This window comes from Streptopelia decaocto (genome assembly GCF_964273445.1).
Source record: "Streptopelia decaocto genome assembly, chromosome: 13".
NCBI lineage: Eukaryota > Metazoa > Chordata > Aves > Columbiformes > Columbidae > Streptopelia > Streptopelia decaocto.
The window spans coordinates 9,603,375-9,631,181 of NC_138668.1; the positions used below are offsets into that span (position 1 = coordinate 9,603,375).

Consider the following 27,807-nt stretch of genomic DNA (forward strand, 5'->3'; position numbering starts at 1 on the left):
GCTTTGCCAGTGACAAATCTCTCACGAGGAGCAGAGGGAGGACAGGGAGAAATGTAATGCAAAAATTATCCAGCTCTGTAAATGTAACCCAGCTGCAGCTCTCAGCTCCTCCGCATGCACAGGAAGGGTTCGGTGAGACTGGCTGCTCCCAGAAGGGCTCTCCCCAGCCAGGGCACAGCCCTGAGCTCTATTTCACTTCTTCTCTAACTCAAGCAGGACCCTGTGGTGCCCAAGGCCTGTGGCCATCAGCCCGTTCCCAGTGGCTCCCACACACCCAGGGGACCTGGCTCCATCCCACACCACAGCTTGGTCTGTGGTGCCTCCACCCCTGCAGGTGTGAAATCCCTCTGGGGACACGGCTGGAACCCCAGTGCTCCCAAGGCCTCACACTCCACCAGCTCCAGCTGCCCCAGCCAAGGCGCAGGGTACCGGTGTTTGCCCCAAGGCTGGCAGCCTTCTCAGCACAGCCTCCTGCCGCCACCTGCGGGCCCGGGGGCCCCCACGTCCCGGGGTGCGCCCTGCAGCCCCTCACCCCTCACCGCACCGGGCACAGGAGGCCGCCGGGGCGGCGAGAGGCGGGTCCGGCCGGCGGCGGGGCGCGAACATCGGCCTCACCTGCCTCGGAGGAGGGCTCGCGTCACGTAACCACGGCAACGCGGCTGCTCCCGCGAGGGTCCGAAGCCTCGCGAGATCTCACCTCTGCGCCACGTGCTTGGGGGGCGTGTCCGTGAAGCTGTTGTCGCCGCCATGCTGGGTGTGGGCAGCCCCTACCAGGCCCCTGTAGGGCGCCCCGTGGGGCACAGGGGTCCCCCTGACCCTACCTGTCTCGGCTGGGGGTTGCTGCAGGGGCGCCATGTCCTTCCCTGCAGCCTGATGTGGTCCTAGGGAGCCCAGCCACTACGCAGCCCCATCCTGTCAGAGGCCATGGTGCCCACCCAGCCACTCACCCACACCCCACTGAGAGCTCAGAGAGAGGAGGGGGGGCCCCACAGCCCGACCCGGGGCAGGGACCTCGGGGAGGGTGTCAATCAGGCCACAGAGAGACAGAGGAGAGGTGTGGGGTATAGTCCTGGGGACAGGGGCAGCCACCCCTGCTTGCCCTGTGGTACAGTGTGGGAGCAGCTGCAGGGCAGACAGGGCTTTGGGGGACCCCACTGCCACCACCAGCGGCTTTTGGGGTGGGTGCTGGACCCCTGTTGCGGGTTGGCCCATTCCCTGGGAGGGGATGACCAGAATAGCTCCGCTATCGGATTCCTGCTGGAGGGGCCGTGACTGGTCTCCTCTGCCACTATCTCCTCGGGGCTGACATTTGAGCCCGGCTCTCCCTGGCCAGCAGTGGGACGTGTGTCGGGGCCGTCCGACATCACCCGGCTCCTCTGTCCTTCCTCCTGGCGCAGCCGGGGACAAGCGGCAGGATGGCGGGCGGGAGGCGGCGTGGGGGTGGTGGGCGGCATGGGGGACCCCGGCAGCACCCAGGGACCCAGGAACCAGCCCCCTCGCCCACACCCCTCTCTCCCACAGCCACCACAGCCCAGCAAAACGCAGGTGCTGCCCCTAAAACTGGCCGGCCCAAGAAGCCTGTGGAGGAGCCAGCAGCAAGGGGACCCGACGTGGACTCACTGGGCTTCCAGGCCATGGACCGCAACGTGCCGGGGCTGTCCCATGTCATCCTGCAGAAGCTCAACATGAAGAGCTACGAGGACTACAAGTGAGTGAGCACCCATGGGTGCTGGCACAGGTGTGTGTTTCTTCCTGCCTCAGCCAGAGCATCCTGCATGTCCCCCCAGCTGGAGCATCTCCTCTGGCTCATCCCACCCCTCTGGCTCAGCTCACAGGTGGGGTGCTCTAACAGGGCTCCTGGGTGCCCCCCTCCACCAGCCCATTCCCCAGCTCCCTATCCCCAGCCAGCTTGGAGCAGGATGCTCTTAGCTGGAGCTAAAAATCCGGGCAGCCTTGGAAGGAGGACACCAGCCCTGCCGTGACAGCAGAGCAGCAGGCTGGATCCTGCTCACCCCCCACCCCCGACACCTCCAGGTCTGCCATGGACGGGAGGAAGAGCGGCAGTGATTTCGGCATCCGGACTTACTTTGACATGTTCCAGAAGATGGAGGACACCTTCAAGTTCTGTGCTGAATGCAAAAAGCTCCCCGATGCCCTCCCTGACCCCAAAAGCCTACGGCGATGCAAGAGGTATGGGGAATGAAGGTCTCATGTCATGGGACTGGATCTGTCCCCTCAGTTCCAGCCAGAGTGAAGCTTGGGGTCCCTGGCCCCCACACCTGCCTCCAGCTGCAGGGCACCCCCAAAACAGCGATGCGGCCCTGGGGGGTGGCAGGGAGCCAGGCTCAGCGGGCCAGCTCGTGGCCGCCCCCCATGGCTGGGCACGCTGCCTCTCTTCACAGGTGCCAGAACGTGTACTACTGCGGCGTGGCGTGCCAGCGTGCCAACTGGCCGCTGCACAAGAAGTTCTGCAAGAAGCTGAAGCTGGTGGCTCTGGATAGGCTGGTGGAGTGGCTCATCTTCACAGGTGGGGCAGGGGACACCCTGTGCATCCCCCCCACCAGCCTGCCTGACCCCACCCTGGGCTGCACAGGTCCCCCAAAGGGATGTGGGGGTCCCTCCTCCCAGCTCCAGCCCCCCACTGGCCTGGGTGGGACAAGTGGCTTGGGCTGTGAGGCCACTGCTGCGACCTCCAATGCTTCTCCCTTTTCTCCCCCCAGGAGACATCCCATTCCCCACGGAGAGCTGGACAAAACCCGCCCGGGCCGTGGAGGGCTGGGAGGACTGGTTCTCCATGCAGGGGCAGCTGGAGGAGAAGCTGAGTGCCATCCTGGCTGGGCGGTACATGACCCTCCTCTGGGCCAACGCTGGGAAGCCCCGGCCAGAGGACGCGGAGCTGCGTGAATCTGTCCGGCGGCTGGTCACTGACTTCCACTCGCGGCCACTCACCATCGGTTTGGGGCTGCGGCTTTTCGGCATCGACCCCCTCGCCAAAGCCCTCACTGTGCATGTGGTGGGGGCATCCCACGTTGAGACCCTCAACACCCGGCTAACAGACTACGATGAGTTGATGAAGATGTTCCCAGGGCACTGGGGCATAGAGGTGGTGATGGTAGGGGTGGACGTGGTTGATGGACCCATCATGAGGCCACCTCTGGCTATGCCAGCACCTCGGGGAAGGGTCTATCTCAGCAGCTACAAGGGGCTCTACCACGATTTCTGGGAAAGCCACGTGGAGACGAAGCTGGCCGCCCGCCCTGACTTGGTGGTGGGCTTTCACCCAGGTGAGTGCCCACACCGTGGAAGGGCCCAGACCCTCACCACCCCGCTCCCCTGAGTGGGATGTCCCTGGCAGAACAGACCCTGAGTGCCCCAGCACCACTGAACCTCATGACAGGCCCAGGTCTTGTCATGGCTGTGCACTAAGCCACAATGGGCCACCTCACACAGCCCGAATGAGCCCCAGGTCTTGGCTGCCTCATCCCCCAGGCACTCGGCATCACCCGCCTGCAGTAGCAGGTACAAGCAGCACTCGGAGGGATCCCTGCTCTCAGGTTTCACTGCAGTGGCTCAGCCCAGGACCCAGAGCCAGGGGGTGTCCCCTGTGCTGTTGGGGAGATGGGACCCTCCTTGCTAAAGGCTGCCAAGCCCCCTGCCAGCGTCACCATGCACTCTGGGGGCCTCCAGCACAGAGCGGGTGCCATTAGAGCCAGCTTTCCCTGTGGCCAGGGTGAAACAGGAGGAAGGTGGGACACTCACCACTGTCCCCACAGGTTTCCACGCCTGCCCGGACCTTTTGGCAGGCTGGCTGCCCACCCTGCTGCTGCTGAGGGACTACCGCCTGCCTGTCCTCTTCACCGTCTACAGGTGAGCACAGGCCCACCACCGCCATGTGCTGGCACAGCTGGCTGGTAATGTCCCATCCTCCCCCTCTCTCGGCAGTGAGCAGGAGCTGAAGTCCTCCCTGCAGATCCTGGTGGAGCTGGAGACGCACATCATGGGCTTCGCTGCCAATCCCTTCGCCTCACTCCGGCCTGAGCAGGTCTACTCCAGCCCCAACAAGGTGCCCGTCTACTGCAGCTCCTACTACATCGCACTGCTGGGACCAGCAGCAGCAGCCATGCCAGGCGCTGGAGAGCTGGAGGATGATGATGGCTGGCAAGGAGAGGAGCCCAGTGCTGCCGGTGCTGCTGGAGACATCTCCCCAGGGCTGGGCTGACCCCCTGCAGCCAGCACCATCCTGCCTGCCCTGCCCACCTGAACCCCAGCCCCTTGCTGTCCCGTCCCAGGACCACATCTCCCCATCCCGGGACTGGTGACCTGGCTGCCCCTCACCACATGCATCCAGCCCCAGAGGACACAGCACCCTGGCACAGGCACGGCAGCCCTCCACGGAGCCAAATAAACCACCACTGGCAGCTGGACGCCGTGTCTCAAGCTTTTATTTCTGAAAAGCCCTTTGTTTTCCTAAAGAAAACAGAGGGCTGAGCCTGCCCCAGCCCACCTCGGGATGGTGAAGGGGACCCCGACTATGGGACCTGCCACGCACAGGGCTGAGCGGCTCCTGGGGAGCCCCATCCTGGGCAGCTGGCTGTCACTGTCACTATCACACATGCTGTGCCGATGGTGCTCCAGCATCACTTGCCGAGCCCTGCAGCTGCTCAGCCCAGCACCAGCACCCAGCCTGTCCACGGCACATGGGCACTGTCTGCTGCCCCCCACTGCTCGCCAGCCTCGGTGGCCCCTGTGGAAACCAGGGCGGGTGGTGCTGAGTGAACCAGCCCCTGCAGCAACGCCCAACGCTGCCGGGGACCCGCACCAGCCTGGCGTCCCCTCCCCACGCAGCCAGCAGGTCTGACACAGCGATGGTGGCAACGTCCTGTGTGGGCACCTGTGATGGCTTGGGGAGGCTGGTACCCCCCAGGGCTCCCTGCGCCCCGACGGTGGGTCCCTCTCCAGGGTTGGTGCCTGTCAGAGCGGCTGTGGCTGGCAGCAGGGTTGGTATGGTCCGGCCAGGGAGGCAGCACAGTGTGGCACAGCCAGTGTCATTCGGCGTCAGCACGTTCCCGCAGCGCGGGCAGAGTCAGGGTCTCCGGTGCTGACTTCTTGCGTGGACAATTCTTAGGGGGAACGAGGAAATCCGGGGCCTCGTCACTGAGGGGGGTGGAGGGGGCGCTGGCAGGGGCTGAGTGCGTGGCCATGGGCTGCCCCACCTCGCTGACTGAGATGCTGGGTGCCACCAGGCCGATGAGCTCGTTGGTGGCCTCCTGCGTCTCCCGCTCGTAGCGCCGCACCTCCTCCATCGTCATCCCTGCCGAGCACAGCTGGGCTTGGGGCCGCTCGGCACAGCCACATCCTGCACCCCATCATCCCAGAGCAGCCTGCGCCCCCGCACTGGCTCCCCACCGAGCTGGGTGCTGGGGAGGTGACAGGGGCTGGGGCCAGGGGGATAGTAGGGAGGGGGACGTTGGGCAGTACAGCCAGCCCCCCACTCGGGCACCAGCCCAGTCAGCAGCAGGGAAGGGATGGACAGGTAGTGCAGGCAGCTCAGGCAGGGGACATGTGGGGACGGCAGCAGGTGCAGGGGGGGCTCGGCATGCCCCCGTACACACCCCCTGCCTGCACGCGCCTGCAGGCAGTGTGGCGAGGTCTGGGGTCTCTGTCCCCTGCAGGCAGTGTGCAGCAGGGCTGCCTGTGCAGTGGGGTCAGGGGTGCTGGCTCCCCAGCTTTTGGTTTGTGGCCACTTGCATCTGACTCTCGAACGCCCGGACTTCTTCCAGGGACATGTCTGGAAGGCAGAGAGCCACTCACCGGGATGGCCCAGCACCTGCTGCCATCACCCACTGCCGGCCACCGCCGTACGTGGGGCTCCTGTCCCGTGTCTGCATGCAGCAGCTGCCCGCAGCGCATCTCTGTGCCAGAGTCGGGGTGCAGGCAGTGCAGGCAGTGATGCCGGGTTTCCTCTCGCCCACCCCATGCTTCAGCCAAGCCTTTCCCAGGTGTGCAACGGTGTGGGCAGCATGTGGGGGTGCAGGCAGAAATGGGGACAGGGGAGCGAGCAGAGCAGGCAGAGCAGGCAGTGCAGGCAGCAGGGGAGCCGGATGAAGAGCAGGAGCTGCCTGTGGGGTTAGTGGCCTCAGCGGTTAAACTCACAGCCCACTCTCACCCTGGGGACCCAGAGCCACCTCAGGGACCATGTCCCCCCATCACCAGCAGTGCCAGGGTGACCCCACAGACTCACCGCACCACTCGTCCACCCAGGCAAACGCCTGCCGGTGCCCGATCAGCAGGATGTCCCGGATCACCTGTGACACACCGTGAGGGCCAGCACCATGTCACTGTCCCTCAATATCTCCCCCTGAACATCCCCCCCCGCTCACCCTGGACTTGGACCTCCCTCACCTTGTGCACAAACTGCTCCACCCGTGTCTGCAGCCCCCACACCTCGAACTTGACGTTCACCAGCTTGTAGGAGCACATGATGGGCTTGGTGTGCTGGCGCCAACCCTCCTGCAGCGGCCCCCGGCCCGTCTTGGCTGAGCTGAAGAATCGGGGGTCCTGGGGGGAAAATCAGGGCCATGAGCACCGCCTGGAGATGTGGGACAAGGGGGTGACCCTGGGGATCTCACCCCATCCCCACTCATGCTACCTCCAGGCTGCGATAGTAACGCTCAGGGATCTCGTCAAAGGCAATGTCCAGGAAGGAGACCTCGTGGTCACCCAGGATTTTATCGCTGCGGAAGATCTGAAGAGGGGAGGAGAGTAAGGGGCATCAGTGACACGTTTATGTCACCACGCAATGAGTTTGCCAGGTCTCAGCTGCAGTGCAGACTCACGTTCTCACTGTCCCCGCAGTTGTCCTCATACTTGGTCTCGATGTAGATGGAGAACTTGGGCAGGAAGGAGCACTGCAGGGAGTGGCTGTCAGCGGTCCCGAAGGGACACCCCATGCAAAGGATGCCCAGTCCCAAGGATGTGAATCCCCAATGGGTACCCAGCCCAAAGGACACCCAGCCTGAGAGATGCACATCCCCAAGGACACCCATCCCAAGGGATGCCCACCCCAAGGGACGCCCAGACCCAAGGGACACCCACCCCTAAAGATGCCGACCACAGGGGAGACCCACCCCCAGGAGACACCCACCCAGCCATACCAGGTGCTGGGCAAGGGACCAGGTGCCCCCAGGCCACCTCCTTACCGTGTACTCTGCAGGGACACCGTGGCATGTCAGCATCATGGGGTGGCATCACCAAGTGGCACCACAGGGGAGAGAGGGAGCGGTGAGACTGGGAAGTGGCCATGGCCAGGCTCTCCCCACCCTCCTGCCAGAGAGGGACAAGGAGCCCGGCCGTGTCCCGCTACCCGCCTCCACACCCTGCCCGGGGCTCACCAGTGATGGTGTAGGGGTAGTAGTTCCAGGCCTTCTCCGTGATGTAGAAGATGCGGGGGGTCACTGCCCGTGCCCAGCTTGGCAGTTTGCTGCGGGGGACCACGGCGGCAGGGAGTGGGATCAGCTCAGGGCAGGATACAGCTGGGGGGCACAGCCCTGCCCAGTGCCACCTGGCTCTGCTCTGCCAGACGCAGCCCCCTACAGCACAGCCCTGGTTCTCGGTCCCCATCCCTTCCCCAGGGACACCCCTGCTCCCTAGGACCCTCACCTACACTCCAGGGACTTCCCTAAGGATGCCTGTCACCTCCCCAGGACCATCAGCTGCACCCCAGAACCTTGCCAGGGACCCCTGTTACCTTCTCAGGGCCCCTACCTCTGCCCCAGGGCCCCCATCCTCTCCCCAGCACCCCTACCACCTCCCCAGGCACCCCTAACCCTTCACCCCAGGGACCCCTAGCCCTTCCCCATGACCCCAAAACCTCTCCAGGGCCAGGATCCCACAATGCCCTCATTGCCCCCAGGCACCCCAGCCCAGCACCCCATGGCTGCCCATGGTCCCAGGGCAGGATCAGGCCCCTCAAGGGAGCTGGGAGGTGGGTTTTGATTAATTTATAAGTGTTATAAATACCATCCCCGAGAGGGGAATCGTGAGTGCTGTGGCTAAAAATAACTCGTCTCACGCCAGCAGCTCCACAGTCGGGGGGGGGCGGGCAGCCGATGCCCGCACCACAGCATGCAGCAGCCGGCAGTGGGGACACAGGGACAGCAGCGCCAGGTGCGAGCTGCTACCCAATGGGCACTGGGGACTGCAGGCAGGGACATGGGGACACCCCCAGGGACCAGCTGAGCAGCCTGGGCATCCCTGCTGAGCCCTGCACTGCAGCTAAGGCACCCACCGATACCCAGAGATGGGTGCCCAGCAGGAGAGGGCTGCAGCCCTTGGAGAGGGGTGCAACCCCCAGGGAGGGTTGCACCCTGAAAGATGAGTGCATACCCTGAAGATGGATGCACACCAGAAGACAGTTGTGGCCCCTGGAGAGGGTTGCACCCCTGGGAAGATTGGTGCATCCTGGGAGATAGCCCCCAAAGAGGGGTGCAGCCCCCTCAGATAAGTGCACCCCAGCAGATGGGTACATGCCCTGAAGACGGCTGTATCCCAGGGGATGAGTACAGCCCCCCCAAGATAAGTGCATCCCAGGAGATGGGCACACCCTGAAAAACAGGTGCAGCTCCCAAAGTTGGGTGCAGTCCCCAGAGACGGGTGCACCCCTGGGAGAGAGGTGCAGCCCCCAAAGATGGGTGCAGCCGCACTGCAGGGTGTCAAGGACCGGGAAAGTATGCTCCTTGTGAATTTTGGAGGGTGGGATGGGACCACCCCGATGCCTGCCCCTGCCCCACACTCAGTGCTACCCCATGGAGCTGGGGCACTGGGATCTCCTCCCCAGGCATCCCCCTCTTGCTGAAGCCACAGCCTCACCTGGAGAGGTGGACACGCTTCTCAGTGAACTGGCCAGGGCCATGGACGGGGTCCTCATGGGGCTCGTTCTTCACCACCTCCACGCCCTCACCCTTCTCGCTTTCCTGGTGACTGTGCTTGCTGATGGTGTAGAGCTGCCCCACGCGGTACTGCAACCACAGCGCCCAGCCTCAGCACCACCATCCCTGCCCCAGCACCCTCCCAGCTGAGCTGGCGCAGTGCTGGGCTGCGCTCCTCTTTGCTGGGCTAACAGGTTTCCAACTGTACCACTGAGTGGGGAAAGTGAGGTACAGAGAAAAGAGATAATGGACCTTGAGCCGTGCAGCAGGCAGGGGTCTACTGGGGCACCCTGTTTCACCTCCTCTGCCCTTGGGCTGCTCCAGTGCTTGGGTGAGGGCCAGATCCTGCCCTCCCTGCTCTTGTCTGGAGCCCAAATGCCTTGTGTGGAGTGCCTGGAGGCTTTCTGCTCAGCAAGCTACTTGGGAGCCAGCAAAAACTATGTATATAAATATAAATATAAATATATATATATATGTATATGTATATGTATGTGTGTGTGTATTTCATGAGGCAGCTGTGCAATAAGTGTTTTATTGTTCCGCTGAGTATCCCATCCATCACCGCCAGCATGATCTTATCGCCTCTGTCTGCCAAACTGGAAACCTTCGCCAGGTGCAAATACAAAATCAGTGCCTGGGGAGGGCTGGTGCTGCGTGATGTGGGCACTGTCACCACAGCTCCCTACTCCCCAAAAAGTCCTTGTCAGTGCCAGATGCCCACAGGTGACCTTTGGCTGGGGATGCCACCAGCTGCTGGATATCACTGGATATTGCTGCTGTTTGCCGATGGGGCAAACAGTCCTGATGGCTCCCTGCCAGAGCAGGGGCTCAGCCTGTGTGCCCTGTGGGGGTAGTCACCCCCAGCACCACAGTGCAACAGGCACCCAAACCCCCAGTGCCCTTTGCCAGCCAACTCATCCTGTGGTTCTGGGGCCAGGATGCCCCTGAGCAGCCCTCAGTGCTGTTGATGGACTCTGTGCTCCAAGGCCACTATGCCCAGGGATGAGATGTGCCCTTTGCCTGCACCCCAAAACACAGCTCAGCACTTACGCACAGCATCCTATACCCAATGGCTGTAGCCAAAGCACACCTCAGTGGCTCAGCCAAGGCAGATGGTCTGTGCCACGAGGGGACAGCAAAAAGTACCGCAGTATCCCCCGGCCCCTCTCCAGGCATGGACCCGATCCCCTGGCACTTCCTTCCTGTGGGTACAGGACCCCCACCTATCCCCTCCATCAGTGGGTCCCTGCAGCCAAGTTGGCTCTGGCACCCATGGCAGGGTGACTCAGAGCTACCCTGTCTCTTCACCCCACTTCCCAACCAACACCTCCCTCTCCTGCCCGGCCCCAGAAGCACAGAGAGCCCTGGCCGCACACTGCCCCCCACTCACCTCCTCGGTGGTGAGTGGCATGCAGATGCGGTACTCCTTGATGAGCATGGTGGCGCGGGCAGGGCAGGCAGGGGTCAGGCGGAGGCTTCGGCACTGGTGGGGGCACAGCTCATTCTGGGGGGATCCAGGGGCGCAGTGAGAGCAGGGAGATGGTGCTCGCCAGCCTCCTGCATTCCCATCCCATCACTTCATGCTCGAGGCAGCCACCCCGTTCCCAGCACCGGTGACTTCATGAGCCGTTGCCATGGCAGTGGTGTGAGGTCACCAGTGGGAGAAGCAGCCTGGGTGTACTCAGCTGGGGACACCCCAGCACCCCGAAACCCTCCCTGGTGTTAACCCCTTCTCTGCCAGGCAGCTGTCTTGAAGGAAATGTGTCCCCCCCAAAATATAGTGCCATCCCTTTGGGGTGCCACATCCACACCTGCTCAGAGTGGCCAGCACAGCAAGAGGGTTGCAGGGACACAAGGATGGGATCAGACCTGCTGGTGTTTGTGGGGACCTATCCCTGAGCACCCATGCTCTGGCCTGCCCCAGGGGGCTGCTCTTGGTGAGCACCCCTGGTCATATGCCAGGTGTGGGACGTCACTTCCCTGGGCTGGAGTCCCCCACCCCGGGTTTGCTCCCAAGCACCTGTCCCAGTGTGCAGCACTGCCAGGTTGCCCTGCTCTCCCCCTGGTCCTGCTCCGGCAGGGGCTGGAGATGCTCAGAGTGGGTAATGGAGCAGCACAGGGGGCTCTTGGCCATGGCCCCCAGGCCCCTGGGGCAGGAAGGGGATGTGAGCCCCCCTAGGCACTCACCCTGAACGGGGGATCAGGCCTTGGAGGGGGCAGATGGGGACACACAGGGGGCCTTGTCGAGAGGGCAGTTTGTCCAGCTGGGGACACAGGGGCATGCCTGGGGGCTCAGAGGCACTGGGGGACACAAGGGTGTCCCCGGGGGCACTGCGGGACACAGGAGCATCCCTGGGGGCACTGAGGGGGCACAGGAGCATCCCTGGGGGACACAGGGGCATCCTACTGACAGGAGAAGGCTGGGTGCTGGTGCTGTGTTGCAGGAAGCTGTAACCCCCCGCGGGGAGGCTCCTCATTCATCCCCGGGACACCCATACCCCTGAGGGGCAGAGGCAGCCCCAGCACGCGTCAGGGTGCAGTGTGGGAAGGGACATCTCGAGGACGCACGGACCTACGGGATACCCCCGGGTCACCACATCCCCTGCCCCATCCCGGCACCGGGGCAGCTCAGACCGGCCCGGGAGGTCCCGGGTTATCCCGGGGGAGAGACGTCCCGTCCGGGTCGGGGGTGGGCTCCGGAGCTGCCCGGGTGCTCCCGCCGGCCGTGCCATGGGACAAGCGGGCGATGCCCGGGCCGCGGAGGGATCGGGGCACCGCGGGGCCGGGACCGGTAGCACCGGCATCGCTTCCCATGGTCCGGACTGTGCCACCCATTCCCCTCCGCTCCCCTCTCGCCCGGCCCCCGCCGCCCGGCCCGCTCCGCCTCATCCCCGCGGGGCCGGGGCTCCCGCCGCCTCGGCCGTACTCACCCGGACCGCAGCGGTGCCCGCTCCCCGCCGTCGCCGTACCCCGGCCGCCCCGGGCCGTGCGCAGGAGCGCACCGCCTCCCGCACCGCCTCCCGCGCCGCGGCACACCGACCCCTAGGGGGAGGAATGCACCGGCACCGGGATGGGCGTTGCACGCCACCGGGACTGACATCGGCATTGGCATTGCACCGCACCGGCTACACACCTGTACTGCATTGCATTGACAGCGGCACCACAATAGCACCAGCACCGCACCGGCACCAGGGCTCCCCAGCACAGCACGGATTGGCACCGGGGTCCCGGCAGCTCCCTGGGACACTCAGCAGCTGCCGGGAGGTGCCCCACGGTCTCACCCAGGCTCAGACCCCCAACAGTGCCACCAGGCACACGCTTTCCTGCTGGGTGCTCCCTGGAGCACAGTGCACGGAGCCCCCAAGCCTCCTCCTGCACCCGCACCCCTGCACCCACTGTCACCCAGCATCCATGCTGCACCCCACTGCCCACCCAGCCTCCTGCACCCCACCTTCACCACACTCCATGTACCAGCATCGTCCATGTACCATCCACAGCCAAGCACATTACTGGCACGAAGCACCACACCTCACAACTGGGAACAGCCACTGCTGTCACGATGCTTCCCCTTCCCCTTTTCTCCATGAATTTCAATCAACCTGGGCACTAAAAATAGCCATGCTTCGGTGCTGGGCAGGGCTCTGCCCAGCCAGTGTGGTTTTCACTTTATTTGCTCCAAATATTCTGCCTCAGAGGCTGCAAGCAGCTCCCACAGCACTGCCGGGAGGGCAAAGGCTGAGCCATACCACTCAGTGCGATTGCAGCACCGCGGCACGCTCCAGCCTCACTGCCTGGGGTGCAGGGACTAGCCCATCTGGTGCCAGGGTGCTGCAGTCATGGGGTCATGGCCACCATGAGGACATGGACTGGGTGAAGGGGACACCCATGAGGTGACCTGTGGCACTGTCATCACCACCTGGGACCCACCCTCTCATCATGGTGGGGACCCCACTCCATGGCCCCCAGCAAGCCCTGAAGCAGCAGGAATGCCCCGATGCTGTGGGCAGTGCCAGGACAAGCGGCAGTGGAGGGAGCAGTGCAAGCTGGGAACAGCGGCCCCAAAAGCCGCCAGGGTGCCCCGCGGGGTGCCTGTCCCACATCCGGGAGCGCCGTGCCAGGAGCTCTGCCCGCTGGGCACACCTTCCCCTGCTTGCACTGCTCTGCTGCCTTCTTCCTGGTACACTGGTCTACCGTGACACCGTCCTCTCCGTGACATGTCTCAGCACCCCCAGCTGTGGTGGCACCAAGTGACAGCCACCCTGCAGCCCTGTGTCCCCTCAGGGCAGGGGACTTGGTGGCAGCCCCCAAGGAGTAAAGCAGCAGGCATAGGGATCCCACCAGCATGTCTGGGACCAGACTCAGTGGGGCTCCCACTAGAGTGACGGTGGTGGAGATGAGGACCCGGTGGTGCTGGTGACAAGGGCCTGGCAGGCTCAGCCCCCCAGCAGCCACATTCCTCCCAAACCCGTTTGTCAGGGTCCTGTGCAGGTGCCAAAGCAAAGGCATCCGGGCTGGTTTTTTTCCTGGCCATGCCCTGCTTCACTCTGGTGCAGAGTCAACAAGCAGGAGAAAAGTAGATTTGCTGGAGCCCAGTGCCCCCGTGTGCTGCTGCCAGTGCCCCCCTGGTGCTACCAGTGCCCCCCGCTTTCTCATCCCCAAGACTGCTGTGCTGCTGGGGAGGATCCCACAGAAAGCCAGGAAGGGAAAGAAAGAGGAGACAGAAGCAAGTGAAAAATGACCCAATTTAATCCCCACCCCATCCCCAGCTCCAGGGTTTCAGGAACGCCCTGCTCCCCCCAACCCAGCTTCCCAGCCCCCCCCCTCAGGCACCCCCGGAAGCGCCCTGTGGCTCTCTGCTCCAGCGCGGGGAGAAGGAGCTTTCCAAGGCATCCAGCCTCTTCCTCAGCTCCACCAGGAACCCCGCACTGGCACCTGGCCACGTCCCACCACCCCTCTCCCCACCGGGACCACCCCGAGCCCTTAGGGAGGTGCCCTGATGAAAACCATCCTGGTGGAGTAGACCAGGTCCACCAAGTAGGCAATGAGGTTGAAGATGGTGAGGAAGGTGATCCCCAGGTTCTTGTCCCACCTGCAGCCCCTGCCGCAGGACGCAGGACGGCTCTCCCCTCTGAAGCTGTAGAGGGGCCAGAGGATGGTGGCGGTGAGGTACATCACCAGGGCCAGGGCGTTGTACCCCACCAGCACCTTTTCCAGCGGGCAGGGCATGTAGCTGAGGCACCGGCCGATGGTGAAGATGATGATGAGGAGGGTGATGATGAAGCAGATGGAGTAGACGGCCACGCACCACTGCAGGCCAGCTTTTGAACTGTAGGTATCCAGCAAGCAGAAGATGAGACAGGCCACATAGGCTTCAAACACCTTGAGGAGCCCAGGTACGGTGGAGAGGAAGCTGCTGATGTCCCCCGGCTTGGCACGGGTGAGCCCCACCTCAAGGGCGTAGGCGAGGAAGCAGAGGCAGGAGACGGTGGTGGCCACGGCCTGGCGGGCACACTTGCTGCCGGTGCAGGGGCTGCTGATGAAGGTGGCAGGGAAGACCACTGAGGTGGTGAAGACCATCAATGCTGCCAACATGGAGAAAGCCGAGGTGAAGTCATCCCAGGAGAATGGCAGCTTGGGGTAGAGCTCCAGCAGCTCCAGAAACAGCACCAGCAGCGTCACGGCGAAGCAGAAGCACCAGGTGAACATACACCACGTCCCATAGGGACCCCAGAAGTCCCGGGTGGAGGCCACCAAGCTGAAGGCAATGCAGGACAGCACGACAGCAAAGAGCCGGGTGATGCCCACCCAAGAGGTCACGGCACGGAGGTTCACCGTCACCCTGGCCATGGTCCCGGCCAGCTCTCCCCCTCACACCACAAGCTGGGAAATGGGTGCTGCCGGCAGCTGCTCTTATCTGGGTGCTGGGACAGAGGGGTGGGGCACGGGGCAGGGAGCCGCCGGCCCCCCGAGCCGCCTGCACCGAGGACCCCCAGTTCCGTGGCTGCCACCACGGCGACCGCGACACACAGCTCACCGGGGCGGCTGCTGGGGGCTGGTGGATCATTAACACGCTGCTGGGCGAAGGTGCCGGCGCTCACAGCAGGGCCAGGGCGGGGGGGCAGGGAGCCGCTGGTGCTGCTGTCCTGGCACCACCCCCGGGCCTGCCCACAGCAGGAGGAACAATGGGGCCTTTCATGCACCCCTGGAACACGGGGGGGGCCGCCCCAACTCCCCCATCCTCGCACTGCTCACACCGTGCCAGGGCCAGCAGCCAGCGGGGCAGCATCTGTGGGGTCTGCCTGAGGGGTTTGGGGAGCTGCACCCAGTGCCAGCTCCCCTGGCAGGGGGGTGACACAGTGGGGAGCAGCTGGGTGTAGCCCCCCCCCACCCTTGAGGGTGGTACCTCCACACCCCTGTGGCACCTCCGGCACCCGATAAGAGGCTCAAAGTCCATCTGTGCCACCTGCCGTAAATGGGCAGGGTGGGTGGGGTGACTGTGGGGAGGGAACCTGCATCCTGCCCGCCCTGGAACCACCAGCACTCTGCCGTAAGCACCCCAATCTCCCCAGGGTGCCTGGCTGGTGCTGGCACAGGGCACCCTGTCAGCACTTGTTGGGGGAAGGTCTTGCTCTACGGCCCCAGCAGTCAGAGCAGCACAGGAGGGTGGTGGCACATCAGAAGGGTCGTAGGTCCAGCAGGAGGATGGTCATGGTGAAGGGTGAAGGCTCTGGCTTGACCTTTAATGCTGTGCAGGGTCCAAGGCGTCTGTGCCCATGGCAGAACTTGGGGATGAGGAGCCGGAGCAGCCTGGCACTCCTGGGGGCTCCTCACCCCAGGCAGGGTCCAGGCACAGCCACTGCTGGTCAGGGTACAGGCACTGCCATGGGGGTCCAGCGGTGGCTCTGGGGGGCGGCCTGGTGGCTCAGAGGTCACTGCCACCCCCGCCCTTGCCAGGCAGCCCGTTGTGGGGGCTCGGCCCCGGCTGGTTGCTCTCGTTCAGCCGCCGCACGCGATAGCTCTCATAATGGACGTTGTGGGTGATGTCCTTCAGGTCCTGCAGGTGGGATCTGCCCAAGGTGGCAGTGGGGAGGAAGGACCTCAAGTTACTGTCCCCCTCTGCCACACTACCCCCTCCACAGGGTGCTGGTACCCCCTGCCCCATCCCCTGCTCACCGGATCAGCAGGTCCCGCAGGAGGGGGAACTCGCAATGCGCCGGGTTCTCCACTGCAAAGCAAGGCAGCATGGGCAGCATGGGCAGCATGGGCAGCATGGGCAGCATGGGCAGCGGGGCGGGCAGGGTGCCGGCAGGAGGGCAGGGTGGCAGGGGGGTACCTGGGGAGCGCAGCTTGGCAGGCTCTGAGTACCACTGGAGCATCGGCACAGCTCCACACCACCATCCACACCCTGCCAGCACCCACCCAGGCAGGGATGCACCCATGGGTGCTGCTCCTAGCACGCCCAGCACAGATCCCCTCCCATACCTGGGGAGGGCTGGGGGTACAAGGGGCTCCGCTCACCTTCAATGATACCCCACTTGGTCTTGCGGCCCAGCACCCGCTTGCCGTTCACCTGGTGCTCCTGGTCCGCCCCCACCACGGCGAAGGGGATCTTCTCCTGCCAGCACAGAAGGATGTGCTTGCCCCAGGGTGCTGCTGGGACCCCTGGGACAGTAGCATCCCCAGCCCCAGCATCCTGGCACTCACCCGAATCAGGTCATTCAGCACCCTGTCATCTGGGTCCTGGTCAAAGTCCTCCTGCGGGTACACGCTGATGGCATGGGTCTTCAGGTCGTCCTGGATCTGTGGTATATAGGACTTGAGCCGGGGTTGCAGAGGGACCCAGGGCACCCCAGGGGGCCTATTGGGGACCTGCCCTCACCCGTTGTTTGAACTCTGCCCGTTCTTCCAGGGTGAGCGTGTCGGCTTTGGCGATCACCGGCACCACATTGACGATCTTACTGAGCCGTCGCATGAACTCCAGATCCAGTGGGCGCAGCCTGCCAAGGACCACCAGCACCCCGGGGTCACCCCACCACCAGCACCCCAGAGTGACTCTGCCACCATTACCCCAGAGTGACCCCACCACCAAGCAGGGAGCACCCATGGGTGCTGTGAGTGAGGACTCACCAGTGACCCGTAGGGGGGATGAAGTAGACACATCCATGGACCCGAGTGTCTGGGATCTTCCTCTTGCGGGTGATGAGGATCTCCTCACGTAGGTACCTTTCATACTGCTCGTTGATGTACTTGATGATGGGGTCCCAACTGAGGATGAGGAGTTGGGGGATGGCATCTGAACTCAACCCCCCACCCCAAACTGCCACCCACTAAGCTGGGATGCTGCACCCCATTGTCTCCTACCAGTTCTCATTGTTGATCTGGTCCCCAAACCCTGGTGTGTCTGTCACTGTCAGCTTCATCTTCACACCCTTCTCCTCAATGACTATGGGGCAGAGATGTGTGTCAGTGGGAACAAAGCATCAGGGGGAAGCAGGGGACTGGGGGATGTCTGAGGCCGCAGACACGTGGGACACAACCCCGTGGTGGTGACCTTACCATGAGTGACAGACTGCAGCTGCACTGTCTTGGGGATATGTTCCTCCTGGCCAGGCTGCGAGGCTTTGCGGCTCACCTTGGACTTGAAGAGGGTGTTCACCATCGTTGACTTCCCCAACCCACTCTGTCCTGAGGGCATACCGGTAGCTCCAGTTTGTCCCCCTCCGTACATTAATTTCCTCAGGGCAGTAACTCCTCAGTCTCCATTTCAAAGCATCCCAGAGGTTGGGATAACTCTAGTTTGTCCTCTCTAATGAATTTATTCCCCAGGATGGTAACACCTTGGTACCCATTTGGGAGAACACCAGAGGCTGGGATAGTCCTGGTTTATCACTCCAATAAACTTATTCCTCAAGCAAATAACCCCTCAGTACCCATTTGGGAGCATCCTAGCAGCTGGGATGAGCTCACGCACCAGCATCGCTACATTACGGTCTATGGGATGTTGCTTCTCTTTATTACTGCTTAAATCCCTTAAAATCCCTTAAAAGCATGATCTCCCCTGGCACAGCGGCATAACGAAGATTCCCACCCCAACTGAGACCAAACCTCGCAGCAGGTACTCACCCACAACCATGATGTTGAATTCAAAGCCTGTCTTCATGGTTTTGATTTTCATCTGGTCGAGCACGGCTTCGATTCCTACATAACCAAAGAGCTGGCAACCCGCTGGGCTGGGCGCCACACTGAGAGGCATCATCTCCTCCTCCGGCACGGCCGGCGGCTCCATGCTGTGCTCCGTGGGCTCCAGGCTGCTCCCTGTGCGGGCGGGCAAAGCTGGCTGAGCCTGGACCCCCCCACTGCCCATCCCTCTGCCGGTACCGTTACCCCAGCAGCAGCCACCCTGGCGGGGATGCAGCCCCGGCACATTCCTGGCAGCTGCTGAGGCTCGGCATGGCAACGTGGCACGCCAGCCCCTGGCACCCTGCTGGTGGATAGGGACAGGGAGGTGCTGTAGTGGCATTCTCGCAGCCACCGGGTAGCCCTTCCCATCCCCCGTGATGCCACCACCTGCTCGGCAAGGTGTTTGCATCGGGCACCGCGGCCACCGCCAGCACCCTTCACCCAGCCCACACTGCCACCCATGCTGAGGCCACCTCCTGCAGCACCCGCTCCAGCCCCAGCGCGCCTGGGGGGTTCCGGGCATGGGGCAGGACCTGTCACCCCACATTGTGCCCAGACACCCACTTGCAGCCTTGGGGGTGCTGGGAAGGGGACTGCAGGCACCAGTGCAACCCTGAGCCCCAGAGACATGCAGGGTTTGCCCAGGGGACTGTGCCCAGAGCATGCCCCAGCCTGGGGGCCACCAGAGCCCTGCACCCACCCCAGCCCTTTGTGCAGCAGCTTGAGGGGCCCCTGAGCCCTTTCTTCCCTTCTCCTCCCCGGCACGGCCATTGTTTGAGTCCTACCTCAGTGCCGCGGTGCCCTCACTCAGCACCTCGCTACAGTCGGGATGGTCTCCTGGGTGCCATCAGCGTCCCTGTCCCCATCAGTGCTGCAGCCTGGCCCCCTCCCCTCCGCCAGCTTCCAACTGGCACCAAACCTGGCTCTGGCGAGGCTGACGCTCCAACACATGGTGAACATGGCAATGTCCCTCCCCCCGCCCTCCCTCCTTCCTCCCTCCCCCACAGCCCCCTCCCCATCACAGCCAAGCCCCTGTGCTGAGTCTGCCGCTTGCCTGGCACAGTGGGGAAGGCGCCCACCTGGCTGTGCCCACCTGGGTCTGCCCCACCTGGCTGTGCCCACCTGGCACATGGCACTGCCGACCTCCAGCCAGGCCAGTGCAGATGGGAAACAAGCACAAGGATGTCCAGCCCCCGCCATGGCACCCACCACCTCGTGGGTGGCTGTGGTGGCACCAAATGGGAGCGGACATGCTCAGCCATGAGTACTATCCCCACTGGCACCCACCAGCTCCGTTGCACTGGGGACAACCCTGCACCGGGGATTACCCTGCCCTGTGCCCTCTGAGGAGCACCCATGCCCAGCCATGGCACAGGCACAGTGAGGCAAGGTAGCGGTGGTGGCCCTGCCACCTGCCCCACTGCCGCAGTGCCCCACAGCGCCTGCGTCCCCCTGCGCCACAGCCTCCCTGCCTGCTCCATATGGGCCAGCCGGTTCTTGGCGTTGGCGAGGCTCGAGTGGCAGCTTGCTGATGGCCCAGGTTGCTGAGGCGGCCGAGCCACCCTGCTGAGGCTGTGGCCATCTGCCATGCAGTCTGGGGACGAAGGACACGTGGGCAGGGTCCAGCCTAGTCCAGCCCTGGCGTACCAGATGATGGAGCCAAACATGCCTGTTGCTGTGGCAACAGCATCCGGCGGGGGGGGCACCCAGCACTCTGTGCCTGTGGGTGGGTGCAAACCTACTGCCTCACCAGAGCAATGGCAGGATGACCAGGAAGGTGTCGGGGCTGGGGACAGCAGTGCCCCATGTCCCAGCTCCCCCTGCGCCCCTGTGGGTCAGGGTGTTCCCCAGAAGTGGCGAAACAGCCAGGGACTTCCTGGTGACAGCAGTGACACCCTGCCGGGGGGGCCGAGGGCAAGCAGGGTGGCTGCTCCTGCCGGAACCCACCCACCCAGTAGTGCTGGGGTGCTCCGCAGGCAGGCAGGAAGGTGGGACGCCCCCGATGCTCACCTGGACATGTCACCACTCCTGAGGGACACCAGCCCCCCCTGCAACCCCACCCTGGTCCCTGCCAGCCCCTCACCATGGCCAGGACAGAACCAGAACCAAGTGAAGCAGCCGCTGCCTGGAGCCACCCAGGGTGGCTGGCCACTGCGGGCAGGGTGCAGGCAGGATGTGGTGTGGGGGGACAGCTCCCCAGCATGCAGCACCCACACAGGGGCTCAGCTGTCACCCCTCACCTTGTGCCCTGCTGGCAGCAGGGCCGAGCAGCTGCAAACAGCTGGACAGGGTGGCGGGTGGAGCTGTGGGGCTGCACCGGGTGCTGCACCACAACTGCCTCCCCTGCAGGGCAGGAGCCCCCCTCATGTCCCTGCCCTCATGTCCCTGCCCTCACTGCCAAAAAGGCCCATCGGCGACAGTCGGCAGCTGGGCGGCCTCGTGGAAGCTCTTTAGCATCACCAGGCACCTCCAGGGCTAATGGCTCCTGCAGCCAGACCTGTTCCAGGACTCGTTAAAGATGCTCTCATTATCCAGGCAGGGCCAAGTAATCTCAGGCCCATGGCCTCCTCCACAAATTTAATTACTGATGCAGGGCTAATTGGCCAGTTCCTAGGGAAGCCTGTAATAAGGCTCCAGGGGTGGAGGATGCTGAGAGAGGAGCTCTCGGCTCGGCCGCTCGCCATCGCGCTGAACTGGCCATCGGATAGTGAGAGCATGGCTCCAGATCGGGTGGGGAGAATGAAGCTGGCCCCTCCAGCAAAAGAATGGAGGATTTGGGGGGAAGCAGAGGGAGAGGTGCCTGTGAGGAGCTCACCGCAGCTCTACTCAACCCAGCTGAGCGTGACCCAGAAAGGCTGACACTTTTCCCAGCACCAAACACAACCCAAGGGGACAGCGGTGACAATCCCCATCCACGGCTGGACCTGGAGCCAGCCCAGCTGGCCACGGCACAGGCAGGAGCCATGGCGCAGGGCTGGGACCACGGCGTGCCGGTGGTGAGCAGAAGCAGAAGTGAGGCAGTGGATGAAACCCCGCGCCTGCCCACAGGGGACAGGGGACAGAGCGGTTCGCCCTGGCCCTGCAACAGCACCCCCCTGCCCGCATGCTGCCCTACCCAGTGTAACCATGGCCATTCCTACCTGGACAAGCCGACCAGAGCTGGAGCTGCTGCTGTCGAGAGCTGGTCACCAGGGCCAAATGGCTCCTGGGGTGCAAGGCAGGGAGGATGGCTGCAGCCCACAGCTCCTCCTCCGCTCCTCCTCCTCCTCGCCCGGGGCCCTGCGTGGGCGACCCGGGCGCCCGCTCGGTGTGGAAGTGAAACGCAGCAGCCACTGGCTCGCTTGATGCTTCCTCCCACGGGACACGGGACCACACGTGTCACACTACCTCGTGGCCACCCACGGGTGCCACCAGCTGGGGGTTGCGGTGGCCTCCCAGGAGGGGAAACAGCACATCCCCAGCTCTTCCTGGCAGAGAAACCACTGTGCCCAGGCAGCACCTACCAGTCCCCTGTCATCTGCAGAGCAATCGGTGCCCGTGTGCTGCCTGCCAGCCTGCACCCCACTCTGCAGCCTGGGCACACCACGCTTGGCTGCGCTGCCAAACCCTGGCTTGCTCCCGAGTACCATTCCCCAACGTCCGCATCACTCCATCTCAGCCCCAGGCACTGTCCCCCCATGTCCTCTTCACCCCAGCTCGGCCCCAAGCACCGTCCCCACCCCCTGGCCAGCGGCAGGGCAGCCAGGCTGGCGGGGCAGTGCGGCCACGGGCATTGCTGGGGGATGATTCACTCCAGCCCGCAGCAGATGTATGGATGCCTTTGCCGGCGTCAGTACTTAGAGCCCGGCGACGGCGGCTCTCATGACACCCCAGTGAGACGGGCAATGAGCCGCAAACACCCAAACAGGGAACACCGGTGGTGGCGGCCGTCTCCTGTCCACCCCGTCGCCCTGCAGCCTTTCCTGAGGGGGACACTGGGTGTCCCCCGCCCTGTGCTTGGGGACATACACAGGCTCTGTGGAGCCCACACTGGTGCAGTGGGAGCCGGGGGCACGGCCATGCCAGGGAGCTCCGCGTCCTCCCCCCAGCATGAGGTGTGTGCTGAGCACACCTGAGTGCACCTTGGCCCCCTGCCACATCCTCTGCCCCTGCAGGAAGGGAGAGACAGGATCCCTCCCCGTGCCAAGACAAGGAGGGATGAGAGGGGAAGAAAGCGCTGGACGCGGGACAAGATCATGGCGATAGCCGGCACGCGCAAGGCCCCAGCACTTAGCGCTGCCGCCAATGGGGCACATGTGTCCTGACCTGTTTCCCTGCACCAGGGAGAATGATGAGCGCCGGGGCGGTGCGGGAAGCTCGCCAGGCACCCCAGGGCCAGGCGGGCTGGGAGTCCTGCCAGCGCCGAGCTCAGCTCCGCACCACATGGCCCCCCTGCCGCTACGCACCGCACGCCGTGCTGGGTGGCATCCAATGTGCCCCACAGCAACTCCAGCACTGGTGGGGAGGGAGGAGAGAGCTGGTAGGGCTCATCCTGACTGCATTGTCCCCAGCATTTCCATGTCCCCACATTGATACCCTCCCTGGCACTGGCAGTGCTGGAGCAGGTGGAGGCAGTGGGTGTCACTGAGGGAGGATTTGGCAACACCACACCCAACAAGGGGGTCCCAGTGGGGAGAGGGGACAGAAGCGAGTCCTACCGTGCTTTGGTGTCACTGCAGCCCAGCCACCATCTGCAGCCTCACCGCGAGCCACCACCGCCGCTGCGCAGGGTCCCCACAGCCCCACATGCCCGGCACTGGGGGGGTTTGCTCCGGCTCCACTGGGTGTTGCCAGGGTCCCCAATGTTGGCACCAGCACCAGCCCCCCCAGGAAGGCAGGCTGGGAGCTCACTTGCACTGTCTGCGGCTGTGACACCAGCTTGAAGGGGGCAGCTTGTGGGGCTGGCAGTGGTGGCAGCCCCTCAGCCCTCCCTGGGGAAGGAGCTGTGGGGGCTGGAGATGCCTCTCCCTGGCCTCGAGGGAGTGACAGGGGCCGGTGGGCCAGGCTGGGGTTGGCACCCAGGCTGACCCTCGGCTGCAGCCACGGAAGCGCACAGGGGGTCACATCTCCAACCCCTGGCAGCTGCCCCCCCGGCCCATCAGGGAGCATGGGCAGCCCCTGGGACACCTCGGTGCCATCGCATGGGGTTGGGGAGGAGGGCTGGTGCATGTGGGGTTGGGATGCAGGGCTCCGGGAGCCCCATAGCAAGGGCTTCAGTGGGGGGGTCCCCATCCCCGGCTCCTCAGCGATGTGCAGGTCCAGCGCCGGCAGTGAGCTGTGGCTGGTGGTGGCCATACGGAGGGGATGCTCCAGCTCCGCTGGGAAGACGCTGCCGTGAGACGGAACCTTCTTCAGGCCGGGGACAGCAGCTGGGGGGGTGCCTGGCAGCTGCGGGGGAGCAGGGCTCTCCAGGCTGGAGGACGAACTGCGGAGGCTCTCGCCGTCACTGCCCGGCCCTGCAGCAAAGCCCCGGCGGGTCTGGAAGGAGGCGACACGGGTGATGCCAGTGCTGGCGGTGCCGTTGGCTCTGCTGACAGAGAGGCTGGTGCTGAGATGGCTGCGCAGCACAGGGCTGGGAGCCGGGCTGGGGCTGGCAGTGGTGCCCGAGCGGGGCGGGTGGCCGGGCTGCAGCGGCTGGTGGCACTCGCTGGTGCCCGACGGCAGCGGGAACACTGGTGGGGAGTCGGGCATCTCGTCCCCATCCTCTGCCTCAAATGACTTCTTGAGCGCTGTGGACAGAGAAGGAGATGGTGGCATTAGCGTGGCACCCAACGGCACTGGCTGGGCTTTGACTTTTCCCCAGCTGACCCCACGGCCACCCCCATGCATGAACCCCCAGCAGTGCCACCCTGTGCCAGCACCTGGATGTGCCCCCCCTGCAGCCGGGTGCCAAAAGGCCAGATGGGAAACCAGCTCGGTGCCGGCAGCCCCATGGCCCTGCTGCATTGTTCACCGTGGTTTTTATCATTGTTCCCCGCAGTTTATCTGTGCCCGGCTGGTCGGTGCTGCTGGCTCCCTGCTCAGCACACTGCCCGCTTTATTCCCCCTGTAAGGGATCCGGGCCCAAGTAACTGGATCCCCCGCCTGACAGTCTGCCCCTGCATCCATCCAAAGAGCCAAGCTGGGAAGGACTCTCCCCCGCGCCCCCACCCCCCCTTCCCCCAGCATTAACCCTGAAACCTACTGATGGCAAGGCAGGCCAGAGCTATAGCTACATGCAGCAGCAACTTTATGGTCCATGGGGGCAGATGCAGCCATGCCACCTATGCAGCTTCACAATAGTGACAACAGCCAGGAGCCCACACTGTGGTCCCAGGCCTGCTGGCAATGCAAATGTGCCCCCCACGGACCACCCTGCTGTCCCATGGGCACTGTCGCTCCTGGCTCTGGTGCGAAGCATCCTGCTGGAGCAACCACAGGCTGCTTGGCAACAGTGAGGGACCCTGTCCCCATGGGCACCATGGCCTGGTGAGGCACTGCTGCGGCAGGTGTGAGCAGCCAAGACCCCACGAATCCCCCGGGGGAAGGAAGCGCCTTCACTGGGCAGCCATCCTTCCCTCTCTCCCTCCCGCCAGGGCGCTGGGCCACCCCAGGAGCCACACTCCTGCCAGTTCTGCCAAAGCGGCACCGTTTGGTGCTGGCAGCCAGTTCCCCAGCCCCCGGGAGAACATGGGGGGCCCAGGTCCCCGCCAGGCAGCCTTCCTCGCCCCCGCTGCACCCCGCTGCCAAGCAGCGGGTGGCTGCTGCCAGCAAGGAGGCTGGGGGGGCAGCCCTTGCTGTGCCACTTCATCCCTGCCATGCCAGAATGTGCCCCAGCCTGCCCCAGCATGGCACCCACCGACAGTGAGGCCACCCTTGCCCTCCTCTTCCTCGGCCCCATGGTTGCTGCCCTGGCTTGGCTACAGTCCCGGCAGCACTGGGGGCCAAAGGGCACTGGGGGTCCTGTCCCCGTCCCCTCCCCAGCTCATGTCTGTGCCCCGGGCTGGGCAGGGGTCAGGGGCTGGGGCGCGGGTGCTGCTAATAACAGCTCCCCCCGGGCAGGTTATTTCTCTGGCCGGTCCTGCCCTTCTCCAGCTGGCCAGGCTGCCGGGGGCCATGGGGACACAGGGACAGCATCCCCCTCCCCACATCCATCTCACTGCTTCGGCACTGCCGGGGGCACACTAAAATGACTCCTTTCATCCCAAACCTGCCCCTTGCCCCTGACCCATCCTCACTCAGACCGTGTCCAGAGTGACAGGGAGAAGACACAGAGGCGGGGGAATGCAGGGCGAGGTGGGGGATTGTAGGGGGCGTGGAGGGGGGTGGCAGGGACTGGGGGTGGCCCGGCAGTGGCGGGGTTAAGGTGCCCGGGGTAGGTGCACGCATTCCTCCCCGGCGAGGGCAGCAGCAGCCCCCGGGTCGGGTTTCGCTGCCCGCCCCTCCCCACCGGCCCCAGCCCCTCCCGCCGCGGCGTCAGGGAAGCGGCCGGGGACAATCGCGAGCAAGGGAACGACAAATCCATCCCGTTCCCGGCCCCCCCCGCCGCAGCCCCCCAGGCAGCGGAGTGGGGGAGCGCAGCCGCTGGTCGGAGCACGCACACGCGGGGAGTGCGCCCGCACACACACGCAACCCCCCCCCAGAGCCCTTTGCAGTCCCCCCGACACCCCCTGCCCCGCCCACGGGCGCACCCCGCCAGGCTCCCCCGAGGGTGCGCCCCGTCGGGCTCACCCCGCCATTGCCAGGTCCCGGGGAGCGGGGGGAGCAGCCCCCCACGATACGGAGTCCCTGAGGGGGCATCCCAGCCCCCTCCCGATGCGCAGCCCCCCACGACGCTCAGCCCTCGGGGAACATCCACCTCCCCGACACCCAGCCCCTTCGGCAGGGAGGGCAGCCCCCCACGATGCTCAGCCCCTGGGGAGCATCCCATCACCCCCAAGACGTCCAGCCTCAGCAGCATCCCCCCCAGTACCCTCCCCCGGGGGGCACCCACTCCCCACGGTACACCGCCCCGAGTGGGGGTCGCAGCCCCCGCAGCCGTGGCCGCACCTTCGAAGTCGGAGAGGATCCCGTCCAGGTGCTCTTTGACGGAGAGCCGGGCCATGCCGGAGCGGCGGGGGGGGCCGGCGGCTGCTGCCCACTCGGGACACCCGCATGGGGAGGCGGCGGCAGCACCGGGCGGAGCGGAGCTGAGCCCGCCGAGCCCCGGGACGGGACGGGACGGCGCCGGCTGCTCCTCGGCGGGGAGGGGAAGGAGGAGGGGACCGGAGGGGAGGGAGGGGAGGGAGGAAGGGAGAGAGAGGGGGGAGGTGCTGCCCGCGCCCCCGCCCCGGTTGGACCCCCTCCGGCTCCCCGGGCCCGGCCCCCGGAGCTCCGCCAGCCCCCTCCCACGGGCCCCGCTGCTCCGTGCCCGCTGTCCCCCCCCGCCAGGCCGGGCCCAGAGCGCTGGGATGCTGCAGCCCCTCGCCCCCGCGCCGGCCCGGGACACCCGCGGGCACTGGGGGAGGATGGAACCCCCCGCCCGCCCAGAGCCATCGCTGCCTGCCCTGCCCTGCCCCACAGCACACCCCCTTCCAGGGGTGCACCCGGCTTCTGCCTTGGCCGTGCTCACTCTGGGTGCTGCCTGTGCCCCCACCATGGCTGGGGTGTCCTGGGCAGGCTGGGGGGTCCTTGCTCCCCCAGGGATTTCCAGCTTGGAGCAAGAGGAGAAAATGCGCTGGTGCAGGCAGGGCTGCTTGTTGTTGTCTCCTGTCTGGGTGTGTGTGGTGTTTGCTGTGGTGGCTGCCAGGGCTTGTGTCCCACATCTGAGCTCCTGGAGCATCCCTGAGGACCAGCTGCAGGGGACAACGCTTCCCATGAGCACCCCGGGTGCTTCTGCCCACAGCAAATCCCGGGTGTGATGCAGGCAGCACCCTAGGGCGAGGGGCTGCACCAGGGCTGCCCCCCTTGGCCCTACAAGATGCTCGGAGTTAGGGGGCATCATCCATCCCCTCCCATCCCAGCTGCCAAGGGTTAACCCCAGCCCCATCCCAAGATCAGCAGCAGATGCAGAAGGGGCAGGAGCTGAAAATCCCTTCTCCAGCCAGGAGTCTCTGCTCTTCACCACCCTCCAGCCCCTTGGCTGCCAGTAAACACCCTCAGCTGGGGCACGTTCCTGCACTGGGCCTGTGCTGGGGGTGCAGCTGGGTCCCGGCCCCACTGCAGGGTCCTTGCTGGGGGTCGCAGGATGTGGCTGTTGGTCTTGGCCAGGTTTTGAGCGTGTTTGAAGGTGTTTGCTGGCTCCCTGGGGAAGGGGCTGGGTGTGCTCTCACCAGCCGCTCTGTGGCTTTTTGGATGCAGGGAGGCCTGGGATGGGAGGGCGCCGCTGCCACCCTGGGGGTCATGCATCCCACCATAACCAACGGAGAAGCTGGAGCTCATCAGTGGCATTTAGAGCAGCATTTCAGATGCAGCTCAGATTCCCTGAGGAATCTGGATCTACAAAAGCTCTACGAATCTCCAACCCTATTGCAGATACATTTATTTAAAGGCATTTATTTTTTTCTAATAAACAGTAACTCAGAGCTGCCTGCAGCTGCTCAGAGCTCTCGCCAGCACAGTGCCAAGCTGTGCAAGAACAGATCAGCTCTGGAGCTGTTCTGAAGGACGTGGACATCTTCAGAGCTTTTAGGGCTTTTCTGGA

At 64.6% G+C, this 27,807-nt stretch overlaps 4 protein-coding genes across 6 annotated transcripts; 1 reads left to right on the top strand and 3 right to left on the bottom strand.

Annotated features, from left to right (window-relative positions):
* The first annotated feature begins 1,345 nt into the window (after positions 1-1,345).
* Positions 1,346-4,424, top strand: MSS51 (MSS51 mitochondrial translational activator). 2 transcript variants are annotated; one of them, XM_082064539.1, is made up of 6 exons: positions 1,346-1,708; positions 2,035-2,190; positions 2,403-2,527; positions 2,721-3,284; positions 3,774-3,867; positions 3,971-4,424. In XM_082064539.1, the coding sequence occupies exons 1-6, from the start codon at positions 1,416-1,418 to the stop codon at positions 4,317-4,319; spliced, it is 1,581 nt and encodes a 526-aa protein (XP_081920665.1). In that variant the 5' UTR covers positions 1,346-1,415; the 3' UTR covers positions 4,320-4,424. The 2 variants fall into 2 exon arrangements, with proteins under 2 accessions (XP_081920665.1, XP_081920666.1); XM_082064540.1 differs by having other exon boundaries at positions 1,349-1,708; positions 3,943-4,424.
* A 2-nt stretch (positions 4,425-4,426) lies between these two features.
* LOC309445587 (cytoplasmic phosphatidylinositol transfer protein 1-like) lies at positions 4,427-11,946 on the bottom strand. 2 transcript variants are annotated; one of them, XM_082064541.1, is made up of 10 exons: positions 11,858-11,946; positions 10,318-10,431; positions 8,869-9,017; positions 7,392-7,480; positions 7,155-7,207; positions 6,837-6,908; positions 6,650-6,745; positions 6,403-6,558; positions 6,242-6,305; positions 4,427-5,311 (listed from the first exon to the last, which is right to left on the bottom strand). In XM_082064541.1, the coding sequence occupies exons 2-10, from the start codon at positions 10,363-10,365 to the stop codon at positions 5,046-5,048; spliced, it is 993 nt and encodes a 330-aa protein (XP_081920667.1). In that variant the 5' UTR covers positions 10,366-10,431; positions 11,858-11,946; the 3' UTR covers positions 4,427-5,045. The 2 variants fall into 2 exon arrangements, with proteins under 2 accessions (XP_081920667.1, XP_081920668.1); XM_082064542.1 differs by having other exon boundaries at positions 5,174-5,788.
* Positions 11,947-13,907: 1,961 nt separating this feature from the next.
* On the bottom strand, positions 13,908-14,774 carry MYADM (myeloid associated differentiation marker; the record flags this gene model as incomplete). Its single annotated transcript, XM_082064691.1, has 1 exon — positions 13,908-14,774. The coding sequence occupies one exon, from the start codon at positions 14,772-14,774 to the stop codon at positions 13,908-13,910; it is 867 nt and encodes a 288-aa protein (XP_081920817.1).
* Position 14,775: 1 nt separating this feature from the next.
* Positions 14,776-26,229, bottom strand: SEPTIN12 (septin 12; the record flags this gene model as incomplete). The annotated part of the gene is made up of 12 exons (XM_082064600.1): positions 14,776-15,488; positions 15,519-15,994; positions 16,101-16,152; positions 16,446-16,542; positions 16,632-16,727; positions 16,807-16,924; positions 17,055-17,192; positions 17,289-17,370; positions 17,484-17,612; positions 18,051-18,242; positions 22,805-23,875; positions 26,175-26,229. 11 exons carry the CDS (start codon positions 26,227-26,229, stop codon positions 15,850-15,852), a joined length of 2,175 nt encoding a protein of 724 aa, XP_081920726.1. The 3' UTR covers positions 14,776-15,488; positions 15,519-15,849.
* Positions 26,230-27,807: the final 1,578 nt, after the last annotated feature.